This window comes from Malaya genurostris, chromosome 3, assembly GCF_030247185.1.
Source record: "Malaya genurostris strain Urasoe2022 chromosome 3, Malgen_1.1, whole genome shotgun sequence".
Lineage (NCBI taxonomy): Eukaryota > Metazoa > Arthropoda > Insecta > Diptera > Culicidae > Malaya > Malaya genurostris.
In genome coordinates this window covers 200,675,072-200,694,193 of record NC_080572.1, presented here as the reverse complement: position 1 = coordinate 200,694,193, position 19,122 = coordinate 200,675,072, and the positions used below count along the sequence as shown (strand labels likewise).

Sequence of the window (19,122 nt, the reverse complement as noted above, 5' to 3'; positions counted from 1 at the left end):
TGTAAAATTCGCTAATGATTCAGGCGTTTCCTGAGTCAAACACTGTCTTTAAATGGGTGTACGTTATTTGGCCGAATTTTATTTGGCATAAATTTGTTTGGCATAAATTTGACTGGCATAACTTTTGATTGGCATAAATTTGTTTGGCTGATGTCTTTTGACATAAAATAAAAAGACATACTGTTTCATTTGGCATAACTGTTGTTTGGCATAATTTTCATTTGGCATAATTTCAATTGTGCATATTTTCTTTAGATATTCTATTTATTCTGGGAGTATTTCCGATTAGTGCTCGATTCTAAAGCGAATATCTTTGTTATGTGTTTATCAATGTGGCGCAGCCACATAAACGAAGCTAAGGAGGCTCGGTGGCACTCAGCCGCGGCTCCCGCACACAAACCTGTAATCCACTCGTTTGCCCGGTCTATTCAAAGCTAGGAGCTATCCCTTAGCCTCGCATTAAAAAAACGCAAGGCGGCGAAGCCGCCTTTTGAATTTATTTTCTAGTTTTAGACCACAACGAGGACAAGGCAACCTTGGCGGCGCCAAGGCAACCTCCGAGGTAACGCAGTCCAAGTCGTCCAATCACTAATCGGAAAACCTATAATCCAAGTGTTCCAGGCCGTTATGTATTTCAACCTTTTAAATCACTCCCAGAATAAAACGAATCAAAAGAAAATATGCACAATTGAAATTATGTCAAATGAAAATTATGCCAAACAACAATTATGCCAAATGAAACAGTATATATTTTTTATTTTATGCCAAACGACATTATGCCAAACAAAGTTATGCCAAACAAAATTCGGCCAAATAACGTACACCCCTTTAAATACACCCGATTCCCCATGTATTTTTTATTTTTTAATTTAATTTTATTTTTTATATTCATTTGTATCTGAATAGCAATGATACATATCACTGTAGCTATAAAACCTTTTGTACCTAATCACTTATAAAACCGATTTTTATTGATTTCTTGAAAAGATATCCTTTTGTTTGTAGGATACAAACTGAATTAACGAGATTTGACAGCTGAGGTCCATCTCGCCAGTTTTCGTATTTACGGCTACAATTAGGTTAAATTCGGGAAAACAAAAACGATATATTACCAAAAACTTCTAATTTGAGCTACCAAAAACCAATATCACAATATTAACGCAAGATTGTGAAATACTACAAACTTTTCCCACACCCAGGATCCTTAAGCTGAAAAGGAAATGTACTAATGCTTTTCTCCCGTGAGACTGTCCTCTTTTTTCGACCTGATCGATTTGACGCTTGTATCAACAAAATGAATGAAATAAAAAAAAAGTATTGATCCTTACACTTGCAACCGCTGGCCCATGTCCTGGATCAGATTTGCCGCACGCTGTCTGTACATAAGTTCCTGATCAGCGTCCATGCCGCACTTGCGGCTGGGTGAATTGGCCAACTGCTCCGAGGTGAAGTACCATTTGGAATCATCCTTTGCTAAGCTGCCGCTGCTACTACTACTGGTGCTTCCACTAGCGCTTCCAGACGCCATTGAAAGACCAGAACGCTACCAAACCGTTCGTCAGCAGAGGATTGCCGTAATTCTTTTGCGGTATCAAACACGGCACACTTTCAGCTTGAAAACCACAATATTGATTCAAAATTTTCTTCAACTTAAAAAATCACATTCCTTGTAAACAAAACACCTCACTGAATACAGTATGAGAAAATAACTGCGTTATTGACAACCTAGCCTCGTTCCTGTGACAACACTCGTGTGCGCACTCACACGAATGCACCTATTTCCGCTACCTTCGATTCCTCTGACCAGCTTGGCAATAAATAACGGCACACACATACACTCGAAAGTGCCCACACTCGCAAGTCGCACTGTACAAATGCGTGGTTGCAAGAGAAAATTTTCCAATATGGCGTCCACAGTGCAGTGATTTGTTATTGCTCGTGGAAGTCGCTGTAAGAGCTTACTGTGCAGGTTTTCGTAAATTTTACGCTGATAATGATTGTGAGTATTCCGATTCTACTAACGATTCGTTAGTTTACCACCTAGCCGACATAAATTTGATAAAATTAAATGCTGAGTGCCGTTTCTATTGGCTAAAATTTGAGCTGCAAAAAAATTTCATCATCCATTCATTGAAGTCAGCAGCAGGCGAAAACTTCTTCCCGAGACGCCATTGTTTTACGCAGGGAACTAGTAGAGTGTTACGTATGTGCTTTCCGCCGTGTCGCGAAACTTGACTTTCACCTCGCCTCACGAATCCACAAGCGCCATCAAATTTTCTTTTTTCGAACTTTACGTGTATTCCCGACGTTCGAAAATCAGCGAAAATGCTGGACACTGGCGTCTTTGAGATGACGATAGTTCCAGCAAGTGGTATGTGAGTTTTGTAAGAATATTTACGCGTAGAAATATGCACTTCACTGAGCTATGTTTCGCACTCCGTAATGGCCGACCTCACAACGACGAGATTCAGGTATTTGACGTTTCTCCTTTGACATCACAAAGAGACGAAGAAAACGAACTGTCAACAGCAGGGTTGCAATTTGGAGTGTACATTGAACTCACTCCAAACCAGAGATGCCATTTATACAGATTTATCTGTATTATACAGATTTTTACATACGCATACAGATTTAATACAGAGTACAGATTTTATACAGATTTTCAAAATTTTATCCATATTTATACAGATGTCACAAAAAGTAAGAAAGAACAAATTTAACTTTTCTGCCTGAGCTATCTTTTAGTATTTGATTCCACTGACGATACAAAAGTCTATCAATCAACGGACAAATCACAAATTAATATAAAAATCTGTGAAATCCATTTATATATTAAAATTTGAAACCAATTTGAACTGATATTCAATTTTTTTCAATGACTGAGTGAAAACATATATTGGAGAAGCCAAATGAATGAAAAACTAACAGAAAAGATGTTTTTTTGGAAAAAGATACAACCACAATCTATTGGAATAACATCTTTTATCATCATTTTGTTGTAAGAATTTCATTTTATTAGTGAATACAGATTAATACAGATTTTTTATACAAAGAATACAGATTTTCTATGAAAATATCTGGCATCTCTGCTCCAAACGGAATCATTACTATTAGGGTGTCCAAGCTTTAGAGAATATCAGGAAGAAATTCTCGGTAAATAGTCGATTATAACATGTACACTGATAACAATATATACGATCGATTCATGTGTAGACAGCACATATATTTAATGTGCGTTTTGAGAGCCGGAGTTGATTATCAAATTGTCTCTATTATATTGGGGGTGTTATTGTTTCAAAGTAATTTACCCCTCGGCTTTTACATATCAAACATAAAACTAAGTGCTCTGTTTTCATAATTTTATCTGGAAAATGTAAGTTTAGCTTCGTTTCCACTCAACTTAGATGTTTTCCTCTTTTGATGTAATATATTTTGATGTTGAATAGTCTAACATGTTCTGAACACATTTGTTAAGTAGATATACATCAGGAATGTACATATATGAAAAACAGTTGATTTGGCAAATCGTGATTCATTTAAAATCTATATGTAAAACAATGTGATAATCATATGAAATTTATACAGATTCTGGCGATATCAGTATACCTTATTATTGTTTATTATTGTAAAACCTTATCGTTTTCATCTGTATTTCAACTGAAAGTAGCACGAGTTTCATCAACTTTGTAAGTAGCACGAGTTTCATATACTTTGTAGAATTCTCATGAATTTTATGTGATTTATATGTAGCGATGGTCCGTATGTTTGGCCCATGTTGTCATCGTGCAATCAGTGTAAAAAAGCTAATTGTGGGACGCGATTCATTTAAAAGGTAGAAAGTAAACGAATACGCTATGTATTGTAATAGCCGTTAATATCAATATTCTTTTGACTATACCTATTATCCGGTTTGTAAATTTACTTTAGATTAATAATTAATACGACATTCTTGTTAATTTTCGTTTATAGTCCAATGGACTTTGTTTTCACTTGACTACAAGCGAAAATCTCGCTGTGTGGCTGCGTCGAATCATCAAAGTACGGCTGAAAATCTTTTCTTGCGAAATACTCGATATTCTCCGGACTAACACGATGCAACGTGCTCACCCGTTGAGAGTTTCACCGGAAGTGCGCACGTATCAAGTGCATTAGATTTTTCACGTATTTTTAACGTTTTTGATTTTCAAACGTGAAAAAATTGCATCTATCAAATTAATCGAAATATTGCGTGCTCTCTATTCTAATGTTCATATTATGAAACTTAGATGGCGCGACGGGTAGAATAAGTTCTGCGTTTGGCTCGAATTTTTCTCAGTGTGATATTTTAGTACAATTAATTATGTCATCTGGCTTGCAACGATGCCAGGTCTGCAGATTTGCCTGTTTGTCTGCAGAAATCAGTAGACATGTTTTTCATGCAGATTTTTTAGCAGACTTTCGAAAATCATATTTTTCACGAATATTCATGAAACTATGCAGACTTTTAAATTTGATGTGGTCGGTTTTTTTGCTCAATTATCCGATATCGTACTTCATTCTCTATGGGGAACTTGAAATCCTGATTTATTTTCGAGTTCACTGGCATCTCTGCTAGCTTGTCATCTGGCTTCTTATTGGGAAAATGCGAGACGAAAACATTCTCGTAAGGAAAACGCGTTTCTCGTTAAAAATGAACGAATATTTTTACCGAGTTTAGCATTTATTTCTTTTTTAGAAAAGTCCTAGGAAGATGAACAATCATCGTGGACAGCTAAGAACTCGCCCATATCCGCTTACGACTAAATCTACAGGAGGTAGCCGCGTCGCAATTTCGAGTAATCGGTGTACAGTTGTATCCGAAGCAAACGCTGATCAAGAAATAGCTCTGCGTAATCAAATTCATATGGAGATCGAGAAAAAATCCAAAGTATGTTCCAATCTCACGTACGACTGTACGTTACCTCGGTTGGAGCAATACAATTATTGCAAACGGCACATTCTGCAAGATTCCAGAGCCCCATACAAGCAGTGTGCATTTTTCTTTGCGTCCAACGGCAAACGCTGTCAGGAACCAGCCCCCAAGTATGACAATAAAAAGGATTACGGTACAAATTACTGCTTCGAACATAGCCGTTTGACGCAGCTGACGAAAACTAAATCTACGATCGGCAAACACACACCAATTGAAACCACAGAGACATTACTTCATAATCTTACCCACCACGTGAAAGTGGATAAGTCTAAACAGCACCAGTTTGCGAATTGCTCTGCTCTTAAAATATCTGTTCACGATGACGAAGAAGACGGAGACGTAGATGTGGTCACACCGTCTGTCGATCCGTATGGTAAGTTTGGTTTTACATTTTATGTTAAATTGGTTCAGTTGGCTGAATGCTTATTTGCTTATAGTTGATATCGACGTAGCCATAATCAACGAATCCGGCCGTGTTGTATTGGACTATGCATCTGAAAGTAGTTCCGAAGAAGATGTTACTACACTTGGAAATACATGGCACGGCTATGAAATGGATAACTCCGATAACGAAAGTGTGGATTCCCAAAATGAGGATCTACTCAAACACGCTGGGATTTATACTGCCGAAGAAGCAACATTGATTACCAAGGAGAAGCTGATAAGACTACAAGCACTTTATATCGATCAATTCCATCGTCTTCAACATGTGTTAAAGGAAAAACGAAGGCGGTATCTTCATGAGTTACGCCGAGAGCAAGAACAATATTGTAGTATTCATGATCAGGTTAAAGACACACCGAGAGAACGATTAATGTACGAAAAGTTGAAGGCTTTAAATCATTACCATAATAAACAGGGTATGGAAGCTATTTTACATAGGAAATACTTGGAAAAACGGGCCAAAGCAACTGAAGGTTTACAGCAAAAGGTTCCATCGTATCCAAAATGTGCATTCACAGAAGGAGGAGTAAAATGTGGAGAAAGGACACTGCCTTGCTGTAAATTCTGTCGAAAACATATTCTGGAGGATAAAAAACAGGTACTGTTCAAATTTTGCGGAGTAGAAAAAAGTGGAGTCGTGTGTCAGGAACCGCTGGCAAATATTTTTGAGAATTCAACCTGTTATTTACATGTGGAGCTTCCTGCCCAAAAAACATTCACAAAGAAAAAATTTGAATCGGAATCCGAAGGCGAAGAAGAATTTCCCCCTGAGATCAAACAGGAAGTGCTCGATAATTCGGTGAAGGGCCAGAAAAATTCACCTTCTCAAACGTCCAGCACAACGACCACCGCAGCTGAAGGAGATGATCAGGATTTGTCTAACGAGCCACCGATCGTAGAACATAACATTACTATAGTACACGACAGTGACCCAGGTAATCTTGAGGATTCGCTTCCAATTTGCGTTATACCTAAGCCAGTACCGATTAAAGACACTCATCGGGAAATTAAAACCGACAATGACGAGGATAAACAGAAATCGGTGATTTTAGATGAAACTGAAAAAAAGGACACTGAATCCTCAGATCATAGCCAGTAATCCGGTTATCTCCTGTTGAATGCACTCCATACTTTTAATTCCTAGCGAGAAAACAGCACAGGAAAAGGTTAGAGTAAAATGTGTTAAAGTTTTACTAACATGACGTAAGTTTTGTTATTTTCAATATCAAAGAAAATAAATTCATAATGTAATTCGTAAATGTATCGTTTTTTTTTAAAGATGTGGATAATATCTTCTGCTTTGCTTAAAAGCGTGTGTTGAAAATCTCTTGTTTTAATTAGGCCAATTACTAACTTCCTAACATTATTTCGACGCTTTGGTCGGATTTCCATTCGGTTGATTGCCGATTTGAATCAGGCTTATAATGATGGGTACCATGTCTCATTAGGATGGGACAAGGTTGTTTGGGAAAAAGATGAAAAGGCTTTATTTTCTTGCTCCACCAATCTTTTCGTGTTCCTTTTGAATCCCATAACAACTGCAAAATTTTAGCTCGAACGGTGAAACTATATTTTACCGCCGGAGGTTTGAAGTTTGTATGAGGAAATTGACTTTTGACAAAAAAAATCTGCTGGAGATCAACTCTAAACACCACTGCAGGTGTTGTTTTTGTAAAAAAATTTTTGAGAAAGAAAGCCTTCGAAGATAATTCAACATTTGTAGCAAAAGTTATTAACGGAAAACCGACGAACAAGATCCGAACAATGACTCATTCCTTTATATAAACCTTGTGCCGGTTATCCTTTCCCAAGTTCAGGATACCAGCAAATGATGGTTGATTTCCTTGAAGCCTTTTCCTTTTCTGGAACATGACTCAACGAATTTCGATAAACTAAGGCTTATTAAAAAGTTACAATGTAATCATTTAAGGAAGAGAAGGGCTGTGGCAAATATTTTCGGTTCGAGAGAAGTAACCTTATCATATGTGACGTAACCGACAAATCCCAGTGTCCTTTTAATGCACCCAAATTTCTCTATGATATCTGAATCGATTTTGAAAGATTTATCCTCGTTTGAAAGCTGCTATTAATATTTGATAAGCTCACAATACTAAAATACGACAATGGAGTCTTATAAATATTTTAATGAGACTTTTCGAATGGTAAGAGAAAGGTGTTATCACACCACTAGGTAGATTATGAAGTTCTTTTATTAAAATCAATGCTTTATCAACACACGAAATTCATTTTTCTCCTTTGTTTCTATTTTCCAAAAGTAGTGTTACTGAAAGCACAATAACTAGTACACTCGCATTGAACATGACTAACGCTCGTTTATTTTTTTGACAAAGAAACAACACAAACAGTACATTTGGTGTACAAATCTAGCAAACACAGTACATCGACTTTGAAAAAACAGAACATTTTACAGTACGCATTTTTCTAAAAATAGTGATTAAAAAACAAAAGCAAATAAATTTGATCAGCATCTTACGACGAAAACAGATTAAAAAAATGACATGCGAATACAACAATGTAATGAAAACCACGAAAAAGCCACAGCAGAGACGGGATAAATCGCTAGGATAGGAGCTAGCTACGTGTTCGAGTCTCTTCTCTGCGGTAACGTTTTTTTCGCGGTTTTCATAACACAGTTGTAGTGGTATATCATTTTTCAAATCTGTTTTCCTCATTAGATACTGATCAAATGTAAAACTAGCTCAATACGTATCTACGCCTTAACAAGACAAATCGTAAAAAAAATTATCAAATGATTTATTTTCGTAATCTCATTTTTTTTTAATTTCCTTTTTATGAGAATTTAATTTCGACAAAGACTAAAAAATCACACGAATTATTCATCAAACATTTTTTGAAAAACGTATAATTCTTCTTGGTTGAGACCTTTTTCTTTTTTTTTTAATTATCAAAATTTTACTAAATTTTTGTGACGCGCTCTGAACAAGAATGATTAATGAAAAAAATTGTTGTTTGCATGTACTTACATTCACATTCGCTACATGGTGTCACTGTCTTTTCTGACGTTATGTACTACCACAAATCGAAATTCGATGCGTTAATGACTTAAAATTCTGTATTAATTTCTAGTGTGAAACATACAGTACATTTCAGTGTAAAAATACAGTACAAATTAAGATACAGTACATTTGAGGGTAAAAAACAGTACGCAGTATTTGGGTCGAAAATACAGTACAATACTGTAAAATACGAGCGTTAAACATAACTCAAAATTTAGTGACAGCAGTCTAATTTGTATTTCTTTCATCCATCCATCCATTAAATAAAACAACTATAATAATGTCAACACATTTTTTTTTAAATTTAATTTTAGAACACCTTTAAATCATATTTGATTCCTGTTCCTATGGAAACAATGCGAGAGTCTTTATTTTTGTCATTTTGCCTGCACCCCGATTTGGAATATCATTGCCTTTACTGACCGTTAGCTATTTTTCTTGCGAACAACTATGACTTCCCAATGTATTTCGCAGTAGCTACTTACTTTAATTTGTAGTTCAGTGTAAAGAAAGTCAATTGGACGATAAACGAAAACTAACATATCATCAGAACAAATTGGCTCAAATGGCACGTTCCCCTTGATAATTGGAGATTTGTGCCGTATTTGTATTTCGCGGGACGGGTATAACGAGTAAGTCGATGTCTTTCACGCAGCCCGCCTGGGTTCAATTCCCAACCCTGCGTTTCGGGTCATAGTTTTTCTGGCGAAAGACCTTAAGGTTGATAAACTCCATAATCGAAACAAAAAATTTCTTATTTAGTTGAACCAATATTGGCTTGAAACAAACAAGTAAAAGAAAACAGTACTATTGTGTAACAGTCCAGAACGGATATTCGGATATGCAAAATAAAACAGTCATCCATTTTCTCGGATCTATTGCTGCAATGTGCTTTTTATTGTTTCAACTCATTCGTTTAGTATAATATTAGATAGCTTCAGAAGCTGTTGATCCTAGTGTGTTAGTGAATAATATTTTTCTATTGAATACTTCAATTCGGCTTTAATTACCACCGTTCCACTGTGCCTTCTTTTACTTGGTACATTGGCAAACTTCTAAGTTTGTATCGGGTTCGTTTTTTTTCTCTCGACTGTTTACCATGGTTAATATTTTTTTTCAATAACTCTAGTCTGTCTAATAGTAATTCTGTGCCGTTAGTTTTGTAGTCATACACAATTCGTATTACAATTCGCTTTGTCTTCACTTCCTGCATTTCATTTTGCTTCAGTTTTCGTTTGCCAGTTGTTCATTGACCTACAATCTATATAAAATACCAGAAATAATAATAAAAAACAACAAAACTAGGAAAGTCAATTAAAATTCGAAGTATGAATGGCATCACCTCGACAGACTGCGTTGGAGGAGCGACAAAGAACTATTTAAATCAATAAATGAGAAACAAAACTAACGAGAGCTACTATTCAAAAATTAATAGTAGATCGCGGGTAATCACTGATTTTGGTTTGGATTCTCTGAGCTAATACAACATACTCACGGATTACGCTTATACCTTTACCAGAATGTGAACCCGGCCCCGTTGCCACCATGAATGAAGTTGTTCTTTTTCTTCGTCATCACAACCTGCTGTCCTTGCATGGCGGCGATCTGAGCCGCAGTTGGTGCGATTCCGGGAGGTGGCGGTGGAATAGTCGCAGCCCCTCCGGTCTTGCCGAAACGTGCGCCAGCATCATACATTGCACCCTGAAATGCAGGGGAGAATTCATAGGTTAGGGACACATAATGTTCGTATTGAAGCTTTTATGAATGTAAATTGTTTTGAGGGACATTGATAGCTAGCAAACGGAAATCTTTTTGATAATGAATGGAAGATATTGGCGAAAACCATATATCTTCTAGTAGAATACGAGTCTTCCAATCGTTGGTTAGGTGCGTTATCAGCACTCAATTTATAGCAGCAATTTCTGTTACCGAAATGTTTGTGATTCTTTAAGCTCGTTGGGTTGTTTGAAAACACAGTGAAAAATGTTTTCTTCAAGAGCGCAACTGTCACTAATCTGAGGTGTCTCTTAGTGTAGCAAGCATATGTTTCCAATCAATTAAATCCATGACTGCTCGTAGCTTCTGCTTGTCCGTACCTTTTGGACAAGACCTGAAAATTGTTAATCCACTTCGAGAGTCAGTTTCGGATCAGCTCGTGATTGGTTGAAATTGTATTGTTGTCAGCAGAGATGCCAGGTCATTTTTTCAAAAATCTGTGTTGAAACCCAAAACCTGTCTGTGAAAATCTGTGACCGTTTTCCGTACCCCAATAGCAGTTCAAAAACAAATTTGGTGAGCAAAAAAAAAAAGGTCTCACCACCCATTTCCCGTACTATTTCAGCAGATCGAATTCAGTTTAATGAGCAAAAAAAAAAAAAAAGGTCTCACTACCACCACGCTCTGTACCTTTTTCCTCAACCACTCTGTACTTTTTGGTGGTGAACACTCCATTTCCAAAATCTGTGAAAATCTGTGATTTATTCAAGAATCTGTGAAAATCTGTGTTTATTCTCAGAAATCTGTGATTTATTCAAGAATCTGTGAAAATCTGTGTTTATTCTCAGAAATCTGTGAAAATCTGTGTCAGTTTTCAAATCTGTGCACAAAACTCAAAATCTGTGAAACACAGATTAATCTGTGAACCTGACATCCCTGGTTGTCAGTATCGTCGGTTGTCAGTATCGTCGCATCTGAATTCAGAGCTATATTTTTGACTAGTATAACAAGTGTTTTCAAATTATAAATAACCGCATGATATAAGGGGAGATGCTCTTCAGAATGAATAATTATCTCTACTGGCAACAGTGATCGCGAGAAATGTGTTATTTCGATAGTCCCACGACAAAAGGGCCTAACTGCAAATGAGAGCCTCTCTTTGTTTACTTTCTCTTTTGATTATTACGGAGCCATTATAGCAAATTCTCTAAAGTTTCCAATATAAATCGAAAGCTTGTAGTTTTACCTTGAAAATTTTGCGAAGAGAAAAGCGTCAAATATAAAATCAGTTCGGTAAATCGTGAAAGAAAAAGTAAACAAAAAAAACTGTCATTTGCAGTTGGGCCTTTTTGTTGTGGGATGATCGAACAGGGATCAACCGGAATAAGAAGAGAAATATTTTTCTGGAAAAAGAAGCCAGAGATGCCAGGTTATTTTTTCAAAAATCTGTGATCAAGCCAAAAACCTGTCTGTGAAAATCTGTGCACGTTTCCCGTACCAGAATAGCAAATCGGAATGAATTTGATGAGCAAAAAAAGGTGATCGAAATCATTTTGGTGAGCAAAAAACAAAAAAAGATCTCACTACCAACACGCTCTGTACCTTTTTGGTGCTAAACTGTGCGTGATCTGTGAAAATCTGTGATTTATTTCAGAATCTGTGAAAATCTGTGATCATTTTCAGAAATATGTGCCATTTTTAAAATATGTGCAGAGAGTGAAACACAGATTAATCTCTGAATCTGGCACCCCTGGTCCTGGCGTACCCTGCACTTGATCGATCTACCTTGCTCACTGCGCTCCATTCCTGATCACGTGTGACGCCAATAGAACTCACACATTTTTTTAGAGAAGTATGTAAGAAAACTTCATTTCGTAATGCCACAATTGCAGGAGTTTCCCTTTTTTCTTTAATTTTGTTCGCCAGATTTTTTTAGTGTTTCAGATTTAGTTTTTTTTAACAACGAGGACTCTTTCTTATCCGTTTCCTTTAGCTTCTAAAAATAGTTTTAAACTGAGGTTTTTTTACGCGAATTTCCGAAGTTATGCGTTTTTTACGCGGATTTTCGAAGTTATGCGGTTTTTTTGAGCGGATTTCCAAAGCTACGCGGTTTTCTAGTTTTGTCTTAGAAATGCATGAAAAGTCGAGATCTGATGTTATCCCGAATTTTTTTCAAGTCAACTCTCTGACACTTTCTAAAATTTTTTTTAGATTACACCAGATCTTGATTTTTCATGCACTTCTGAGACATTTGGCATTAAAAAATTTCGATTTCGGAAGTCTCAAAAGTCGATTTAAAAAAAAAATTGTTTGAGATTACACCAGATCTGGACGTTTGATGCATTTCTAAGATATTTGATATAAAAAAAAAACTTCATTTTTGTGATTTTTTACGCAGATTTCCGAGATTACTTGTTTTTTAGCGCGGATTTTTTACGTGGTACGTATCCCCGGAGTAAAAAGAGACCTCAGTGTATCTGGCTCAGTTCGTTCTTTTAATTTTATCATGTTATTTCTAATCTTTAAGACTACAATTTTATAATCTCTCGCGAAAATCCGATAAAATTACTATATTATTAATGTGAATAATTCAGCCTAATTGCGTTTGTGATATGATGGGTAACGGTACGCCCATTCAACTCAGCTCCAGTAGTCTTCTTATATACGAAAACCACTAGACTGAGATTTGCTGTCTCTGTTCGATAGATCGATTTAAAGAATAAGATGAAATTAGGAGCGTTCGCTTCGAGTTTTCGCGTCACTACTACAGGAGTATTGAAGAAGAAAGGCTAGATATTGTATTCGATTTTATCACAATTAGTTGATTGAAAGTCGAGTAATCGACCAAATAACATGGGAACTCTGGGAAACTAATGAGATGACTATTTAAAAGAAAAATATTTGATATTATCTATCATCTCACTCCTGATAACCGATGGTAATTCTTTAGTTAGACTACGCGTCACACTTCAAACCATTACCAGAAAAATACCAATGATTTTTTCCGGTAGCTGGCTTCCCTGACAAACTTATTTGAATATATTAGTTTGAAATCGAGTTTCAAAATAGTGTTTCAATGCGCTACACTATCAACTATAATTTTTTCTGCTATAACAGTTTGATAAGTTTAATAGCCGATATATTATGAATTACTTTTTCATCGAAAAGACAAAAGTGGAAAAATGGACTAATTAACTATGACAGATTTCCTGACAGTCGGCTGTCTGAATGGACAGTCGGCTGTCGGATGTTATTTACACAGATTGCTCCTGAACCGTACAGGTTCTTATAGAATCGAGGCGACACACCGCAGATTTGTTCGCTTCCCTCTTCAACTACCGAGAAATGAAAGTCGAGGGTTACTTATCGGTCTGTCATACTATAAGTGCTACGGGAATTATCACGTGCTTTAATAATAGGGTCATTATCATTAGTGCCTGTTGATCGATTATGAAATATAGATTAGTTAAAACCCAATCACGCGCCGGCTCATTGTGTCTAGAACTATTAGGCCGTTCGTAAAGCACTGTGTGGCCCAGCTCTGGTAGAAGGTAGCCTTTGGATGCCCGCTTTTCCACACTTTCTGTTCCGCTTAGTTCAGTTCAGTTCTGCAGTACTACGACATCGATGCTGCTAGTTTGAAGCTCGTTGTGCAGTATTCGATCGCACCCTGGAATGCCAATCGTAGTGCTTTATTCGTCGCCTAGGTCGTTACCGATTATTCCGTGTCGAATCTTGTTCTTGATTGTTCGTAGCCATTATTTTCCGGGCAACTTGCCAAGGTTTATTCCACCCTTGTTCACACGAAAACATTCTGTTACTATCGCAGGATAAAAACAGAAGGCATGAGATACACAATTGTGAGCGTTCGCAAAATTTTAACGACGTTGGGTGCTTGTACCAGCACTATTAGGCTTTCTGAGAGCTCATTTACAACCACAAATGCTAAGTCTCCATTTTGAAATGAATTTGCTTTTATACCGAACATCAAACTGTTTTAGGTGCAATTTACACAAACAGTTAACTTCCGTTAAGGTAAACGGGACTTCACCGTTCGTTGGGAATAATTTAAGGGTTAAATTGTTTTTTAGTGTTATGAGAATTGGTACAAGTGACAACAAAAAAAATGAAAATGAAAAAATCTCAAATATTAGGGTAACAAAGGTATTTTGGCCACTTCATATATTTTGGCCCACCTAAAAAACTTTATCGATTTTATCGGATTTTATCGATGTTAAGTAACCGATGTTGCATAAATTTGAAGCTAATCACATTAAATTACCATAGCGGAAGGGTTTTTCAAAGATATTACAACATTTGGTGGATATTTATTCAAAGTGGGCCAAAACAAAATCAATCCTAAAGTGGGCCAAAATACCTCTGTTACCCTACAAAATGGTGTCAAAAATTTAAGCATTTTGAAGTGTTCCCAGCTTGGCAAAAAAGATATGCCAATGTAATTTGAAGGGAAAAACTACAAAGATCAACCCCCAGGGGTGAGCCATTGATGTGGAACAGGGCAACCAAAATTTCTAATGATCTACAATCAAACAGTTCAATTAATCGTCACACTTTTGAATCCAACACCGAACATTGTTTTTCTTGATTTGTAGTTGTTTTATAGCCGACGAAATTACACCAATATCCCAAATGTATGCAATTAAATATTTGTACATACTTGCGAAACGGATTTCGATCAAGATTTAGATATTTAAGCTTCTCTTCACCAAGCATGTGTTCAAGTTTTGTATGCAAGCAGTTATTTTTATTGCGTTAAGTTTCTCTACCATTCTGCGATTCCGGTTGAAGCGATAAACTTTTTCTCATCAATCGAGTTCATCTTATATAAATTAGAAATTAATCTTAAGCACTTAAAATTTATCCTGGGGTTGTTGTCAACTTCTCAGGCGAAACGACATAACATGGAATTTCATCCGAGCTTGCATGACACAAGATCAGAGCATACCAATTAAAGCTTCAAATCGTTTTATGGCACTTTTTGTCTTGCTTTCTAGCAACAACCTACCTCTAGCATTCTACGCGTAGGACTGAAACGTTGGCTATAATTTTGCTTCCATTTATAGATTCGCGTGCTTCCAATAGCTTCGCTTTTGGATCGATTGACCAATCAGATCGATGCTCTCTCTTTGATACTTCGCTTACTCCTTCAAAACCGTCGTCTATGGCAGGGAAATCCGGTATGCCAAAGATTTTTAGCAGCCAAATAGGACACTGCTCGCTACTAATCAAAATTTCAATCATATATAATTGAAAATTCGTGGCTTGATACATTGAAATCGAATCTTAGAAATATTTCCTATCAAATGATGAAATAATAATAATTGATACAAAATAGGCTGAGCTGTAAGTGTTTAAAACCTGACCACATTTCTACGTGTTGTTTTTCTTGAGTTTCTGATTTGCACCCCTATATAGAAAATAAAGATGTGTTCCACATAAAAATAACTAATTTTTTTATTCCCAAATTTATGGAAGGTGCACATACCCATTTAAAAATTGATTTTACGTTTCGTCTTTGACTCATCAGTGCGTAGCAGTTTATGTGATGCACTGATGAGTGACTGAGACACCAACTAGAATTTCCAATAACTTTACATATAAAATTTTAAGAAGACATCTGAAGTTTCAATCAGAAGGTAAATGTGTGAAATCCTTCTACCATGTTGTTTTACCATGAAAAAATAAAAAGAATAAACTATAAATCGAGGAGAGTTGACCTAACGAAGCTACTTGTAAGAGGAAGAAATAAAACTTACTTGAACTGGATAAATTTGTGCCTGATACACCTGTGGTGGTTGTGCTTGAGGTGGAGTCGCTATCGGATACTGATACATTGTCGGATGTACGGATTGCGCTGGAATGGCGGCGACTGCAGCCTGCTGGGCTGCCGCTGCGTATGGCGGCGGCGGAGGAAGATGGTGAGTCGCGAATTGCATTGGGGCAGCCTGTGGTGCGGACGGATTCACGCTCCAGTTGTTAGTGTAGAATGGCTGCTGAACGATCCCCGGAGGGTACGGTGGATAGCCCGCTGGTGTCATGCTAGTTACCACAGAATTATATGATGGAGGCAGCTGTGCATGCGTTGGAATCTGAACAGAGTAAAAAATATTTTATGCTCTGCTATTATTGTGATTTGTAACATTAAACATAATCGGGTTTCTGTTAATACATTGTAATCATACAAATTATAAGGAGCTTAAAACGCTACATAGGAACCCGGCCGAATACCTACTTGACTGTTCACATATTGCTGATAAGCCGCTGATTGAGCTGCATCATACGGATAACCTGGAAAAAAATCAACCGATGTATAATAAATCCTTGTGGAATTAAAGAAACAGGTGAAGTTCTTGGCACAACAAATTTTTGAATGCATTGTATTCCTTTACTTATGTCAGTATTTCAAAATAACTTCGGACATAATAGAAACGCCATAACACACTTAACAATAAATACTACTACCAATATTTGTTTTGTGACGCTTGGTTTCGGAAATGCAATCGGAAATATTATGCGCCCGTGCTTCAAATTTAATCAAGAACAAAGAGGCAGGTTAGGCTTATTGATTTTTTGTTGGTCGATCAATTTTCTTGGTAAAGCCATGAAGTTTTTATATGACATTTTCCAATTAGCTGTTCAATTTCGATTGTTATGAATTCATTTTATCTTTAAGTAAAGAAAATATGACTCATTTCGTAAGAATTATTTTGATTACATTATCGAAGTACTTTTTCCTGTGTTATATTCGCTTGTTTTTCAACAGTGATTTAGCCTTAAATCGGTACTCACCATTATTTGCTTTGTTGTTCATGGTTTTGCTAATATTGTTAACTTGTAAATTTGTAACTATATATGTAATTAATACTATATAAGTTGAAAATAAATACAAAATCGCGCTAGACCTCTTACTTTATTTCTAAGTAACTTCTTTAATATCGATTTGTTTGTCTATAGAAAATGTCAACCTTCGCTTGCTTCGTTCTTTCGATATACAGTAAGTAAGTATCGATATTTTAAAGTGATGGTATAGAATATATCGATGTACTAAATCGATATTTTCTTTGTCGATATCCGAAGGTACACTGATGAAAATGAATACGATCGAAACACGTACACGGAGAGAAATTGGTTTAGTTTGAAACAACTAAAGCTGTGAACCATTTCGCAAATTTACTTTTGATTTAAATCTGACACTCGATCGGTTAATTTGATGTTGTAAAAATAGCCCTGCTCGAGGGCATGGTAATTTTTGACAGATCGATGATTATTATCCGATACTGAAAAAATCTTGCAATGAAAATTCTAATATTAATTCTTTAGTTGAAATTATTGCCAGTGGAAGATAAACCCGAATAACTTTCCTTTTGTCAATGTTGAAAATGGGTTGCAGTTTTAGTTAAATTTAACTACTCGACACAAAATAACCACTCAAGTGTCAGATTTCAACCAAACGTTAAAATTAATCGCGAAATGGTTCACAGCCTAGTTATATGGTTGAAGTTCAAACTCGTATTAATATTGAATCAAAATTTATTGAATATATATGTATATATATATATATATATATATATATATATATATATATATATATATATATATATATATATATATATATATATATATATATATATATATATATATATATATATATATAGGTCGTCAAATGGTGAGATAACTAAGTCCTCACAAGTCCCTATCTCATGCCTCCCCGAGCGTCTATGATGACATTTGGTCAATAGAACGGCGTCGACTGGGTGCTATCGCCTTCTGCGTTAGTAGCAGAATGAGAGGGTGCGAAATGGCTTGTAGGTTGAAGCCCATCCTAAAGTGCAGTGTTTATCATAGTATATTACAACATTTAATTGTGTTGTTTATTACATCATGTATTAATATTATTATTTTTATTATTATTATTATTAGAAGAGCGTAACTTACACTGCGACATTACCTGTTATATTGTATCATAGCATATTATTTCATATATTATCGTCTTACACTATTTTATGTTATTATATACTATGTTGTATGGTATTATACTGCATTGCATTATATCATATTATATTGTATTCTATTGTATTATGTTATATTGTATTGCATTATGTTGTATTATATTATATTATATTATAGGATTTATTATGAGTAGTACTACGTATCTCTGCGCAAAATATGAATTTGTTTTCCTTGTAAGTTATCATTTTTAAAGTAATCTTTTAACTAACTATCAAGGTCGTCACAAGGTGAGCTTGGTCCTCACTGGTTCCTGTTTCATGCCTACACGTGTGTCTGTGGTGACAAATGGTCGATGGAATGCGTTGATGGCAGAATGAGAGGATGAGAAATGACATATAAATTCAAGTAATATAATATCATAGCATATCGCAACATATAATTTTATTCATTCTATTATTTATTATATAATTCATTGTACTATATTATGTTGTTTTTTATTATTATTTTCATTATTATATTTATTGTTATTATTATTAATTTGTCATCAATAATAATAACATATATTATTTTTATAGATGTGGATATTATTTTTATTATTAGAAGAGAAATATTCTACTTCGTGCAGTATTGCGAAGATAGAAGAGCATAACTGACACTACATTAACTGTTATTTTATAGCATTGTATTATATTATATTAAATTAAAATATATTATATTATATTATGTTATATTATATTATTTTGTAATCTATTATATCATTTTATGTTATATTAATTTCATTACACTATGTTTCATTGTATTTATCAATATAAAACATTTTGCACGGGGGCGTAAAGGGGAGGGAGCATCAGGGCATCGGACGAATTGATGACTGGACGAGGGATTGTGGATAGCCAGCCCAAGTCACTTGAAGGAAACTTGTTTCCTTCTGAAGGTTTGAAATGAGTCTGACGCGCCCTTCTCAAACAAACCATCAGGCGGGTTCAAGCATGTATAGCGATA

At 35.6% G+C, this 19,122-nt stretch overlaps 3 protein-coding genes across 5 annotated transcripts in view; 1 reads left to right on the top strand and 2 right to left on the bottom strand.

The window, feature by feature from the left end:
• LOC131434302 (cyclin-T2) overlaps nucleotides 1-2,477 on the bottom strand; it is a 38,228-nt gene extending 35,751 nt beyond the window's left edge. Inside the window, exons 1-2 of one of the 2 annotated variants that reach the window (XM_058600966.1) lie at nucleotides 1,789-2,477; nucleotides 1,329-1,686 (exon numbers count right to left, since the gene is read on the bottom strand). In XM_058600966.1, the coding sequence (XP_058456949.1) occupies nucleotides 1,329-1,528 (200 nt within the window). In that variant the 5' untranslated portion in view covers nucleotides 1,529-1,686; nucleotides 1,789-2,477. The remainder of the gene's footprint in view (nucleotides 1-1,328; nucleotides 1,687-1,788) is intronic. The other variant, XM_058600967.1, reaches the window with a different exon arrangement.
• On the top strand, nucleotides 1,861-6,654 carry LOC131434303 (KAT8 regulatory NSL complex subunit 2). Of its 2 annotated transcripts, none has more exons than XM_058600969.1 (3): nucleotides 1,861-1,999; nucleotides 4,715-5,324; nucleotides 5,389-6,654. In XM_058600969.1, the coding sequence occupies exons 1-3, from the start codon at nucleotides 1,994-1,996 to the stop codon at nucleotides 6,492-6,494; spliced, it is 1,722 nt and encodes a 573-aa protein (XP_058456952.1). In that variant the 5' UTR covers nucleotides 1,861-1,993; the 3' UTR covers nucleotides 6,495-6,654. The 2 variants fall into 2 exon arrangements, with proteins under 2 accessions (XP_058456952.1, XP_058456951.1); XM_058600968.1 differs by lacking the exon at nucleotides 1,861-1,999 and adding an exon at nucleotides 4,579-4,642.
• Nucleotides 6,655-9,309: 2,655 nt separating this feature from the next.
• On the bottom strand, nucleotides 9,310-17,133 carry LOC131437066 (DAZ-associated protein 2). The gene is made up of 4 exons (XM_058606120.1): nucleotides 16,960-17,133; nucleotides 16,403-16,458; nucleotides 15,927-16,259; nucleotides 9,310-10,134 (listed from the first exon to the last, which is right to left on the bottom strand). Exons 1-4 carry the CDS (start codon nucleotides 16,979-16,981, stop codon nucleotides 9,946-9,948), a joined length of 600 nt encoding a protein of 199 aa, XP_058462103.1. The 5' UTR covers nucleotides 16,982-17,133; the 3' UTR covers nucleotides 9,310-9,945.
• Between the last annotated feature and the right edge of the window lie 1,989 nt (nucleotides 17,134-19,122).

Coding starts and splice junctions, on each gene's coding strand:
- LOC131434303 (XM_058600968.1), top strand. CDS start 4,622: ATGCGAGACGAAAACATTCTC. Junction 4,643..4,714: donor TGCGAGACGAAAACATTCTC/GTAAGGAAAACG, acceptor TTTCTTTTTTAG/AAAAGTCCTAGGAAGATGAA. Junction 5,325..5,388: donor ACCGTCTGTCGATCCGTATG/GTAAGTTTGGTT, acceptor ATTTGCTTATAG/TTGATATCGACGTAGCCATA.
- LOC131437066 (XM_058606120.1), bottom strand. CDS start 16,981: ATGAACAACAAAGCAAATAATG. Junction 16,459..16,959: donor GAACAACAAAGCAAATAATG/GTGAGTACCGAT, acceptor ATTTTTTTCCAG/GTTATCCGTATGATGCAGCT. Junction 16,260..16,402: donor AGCAATATGTGAACAGTCAA/GTAGGTATTCGG, acceptor TACTCTGTTCAG/ATTCCAACGCATGCACAGCT.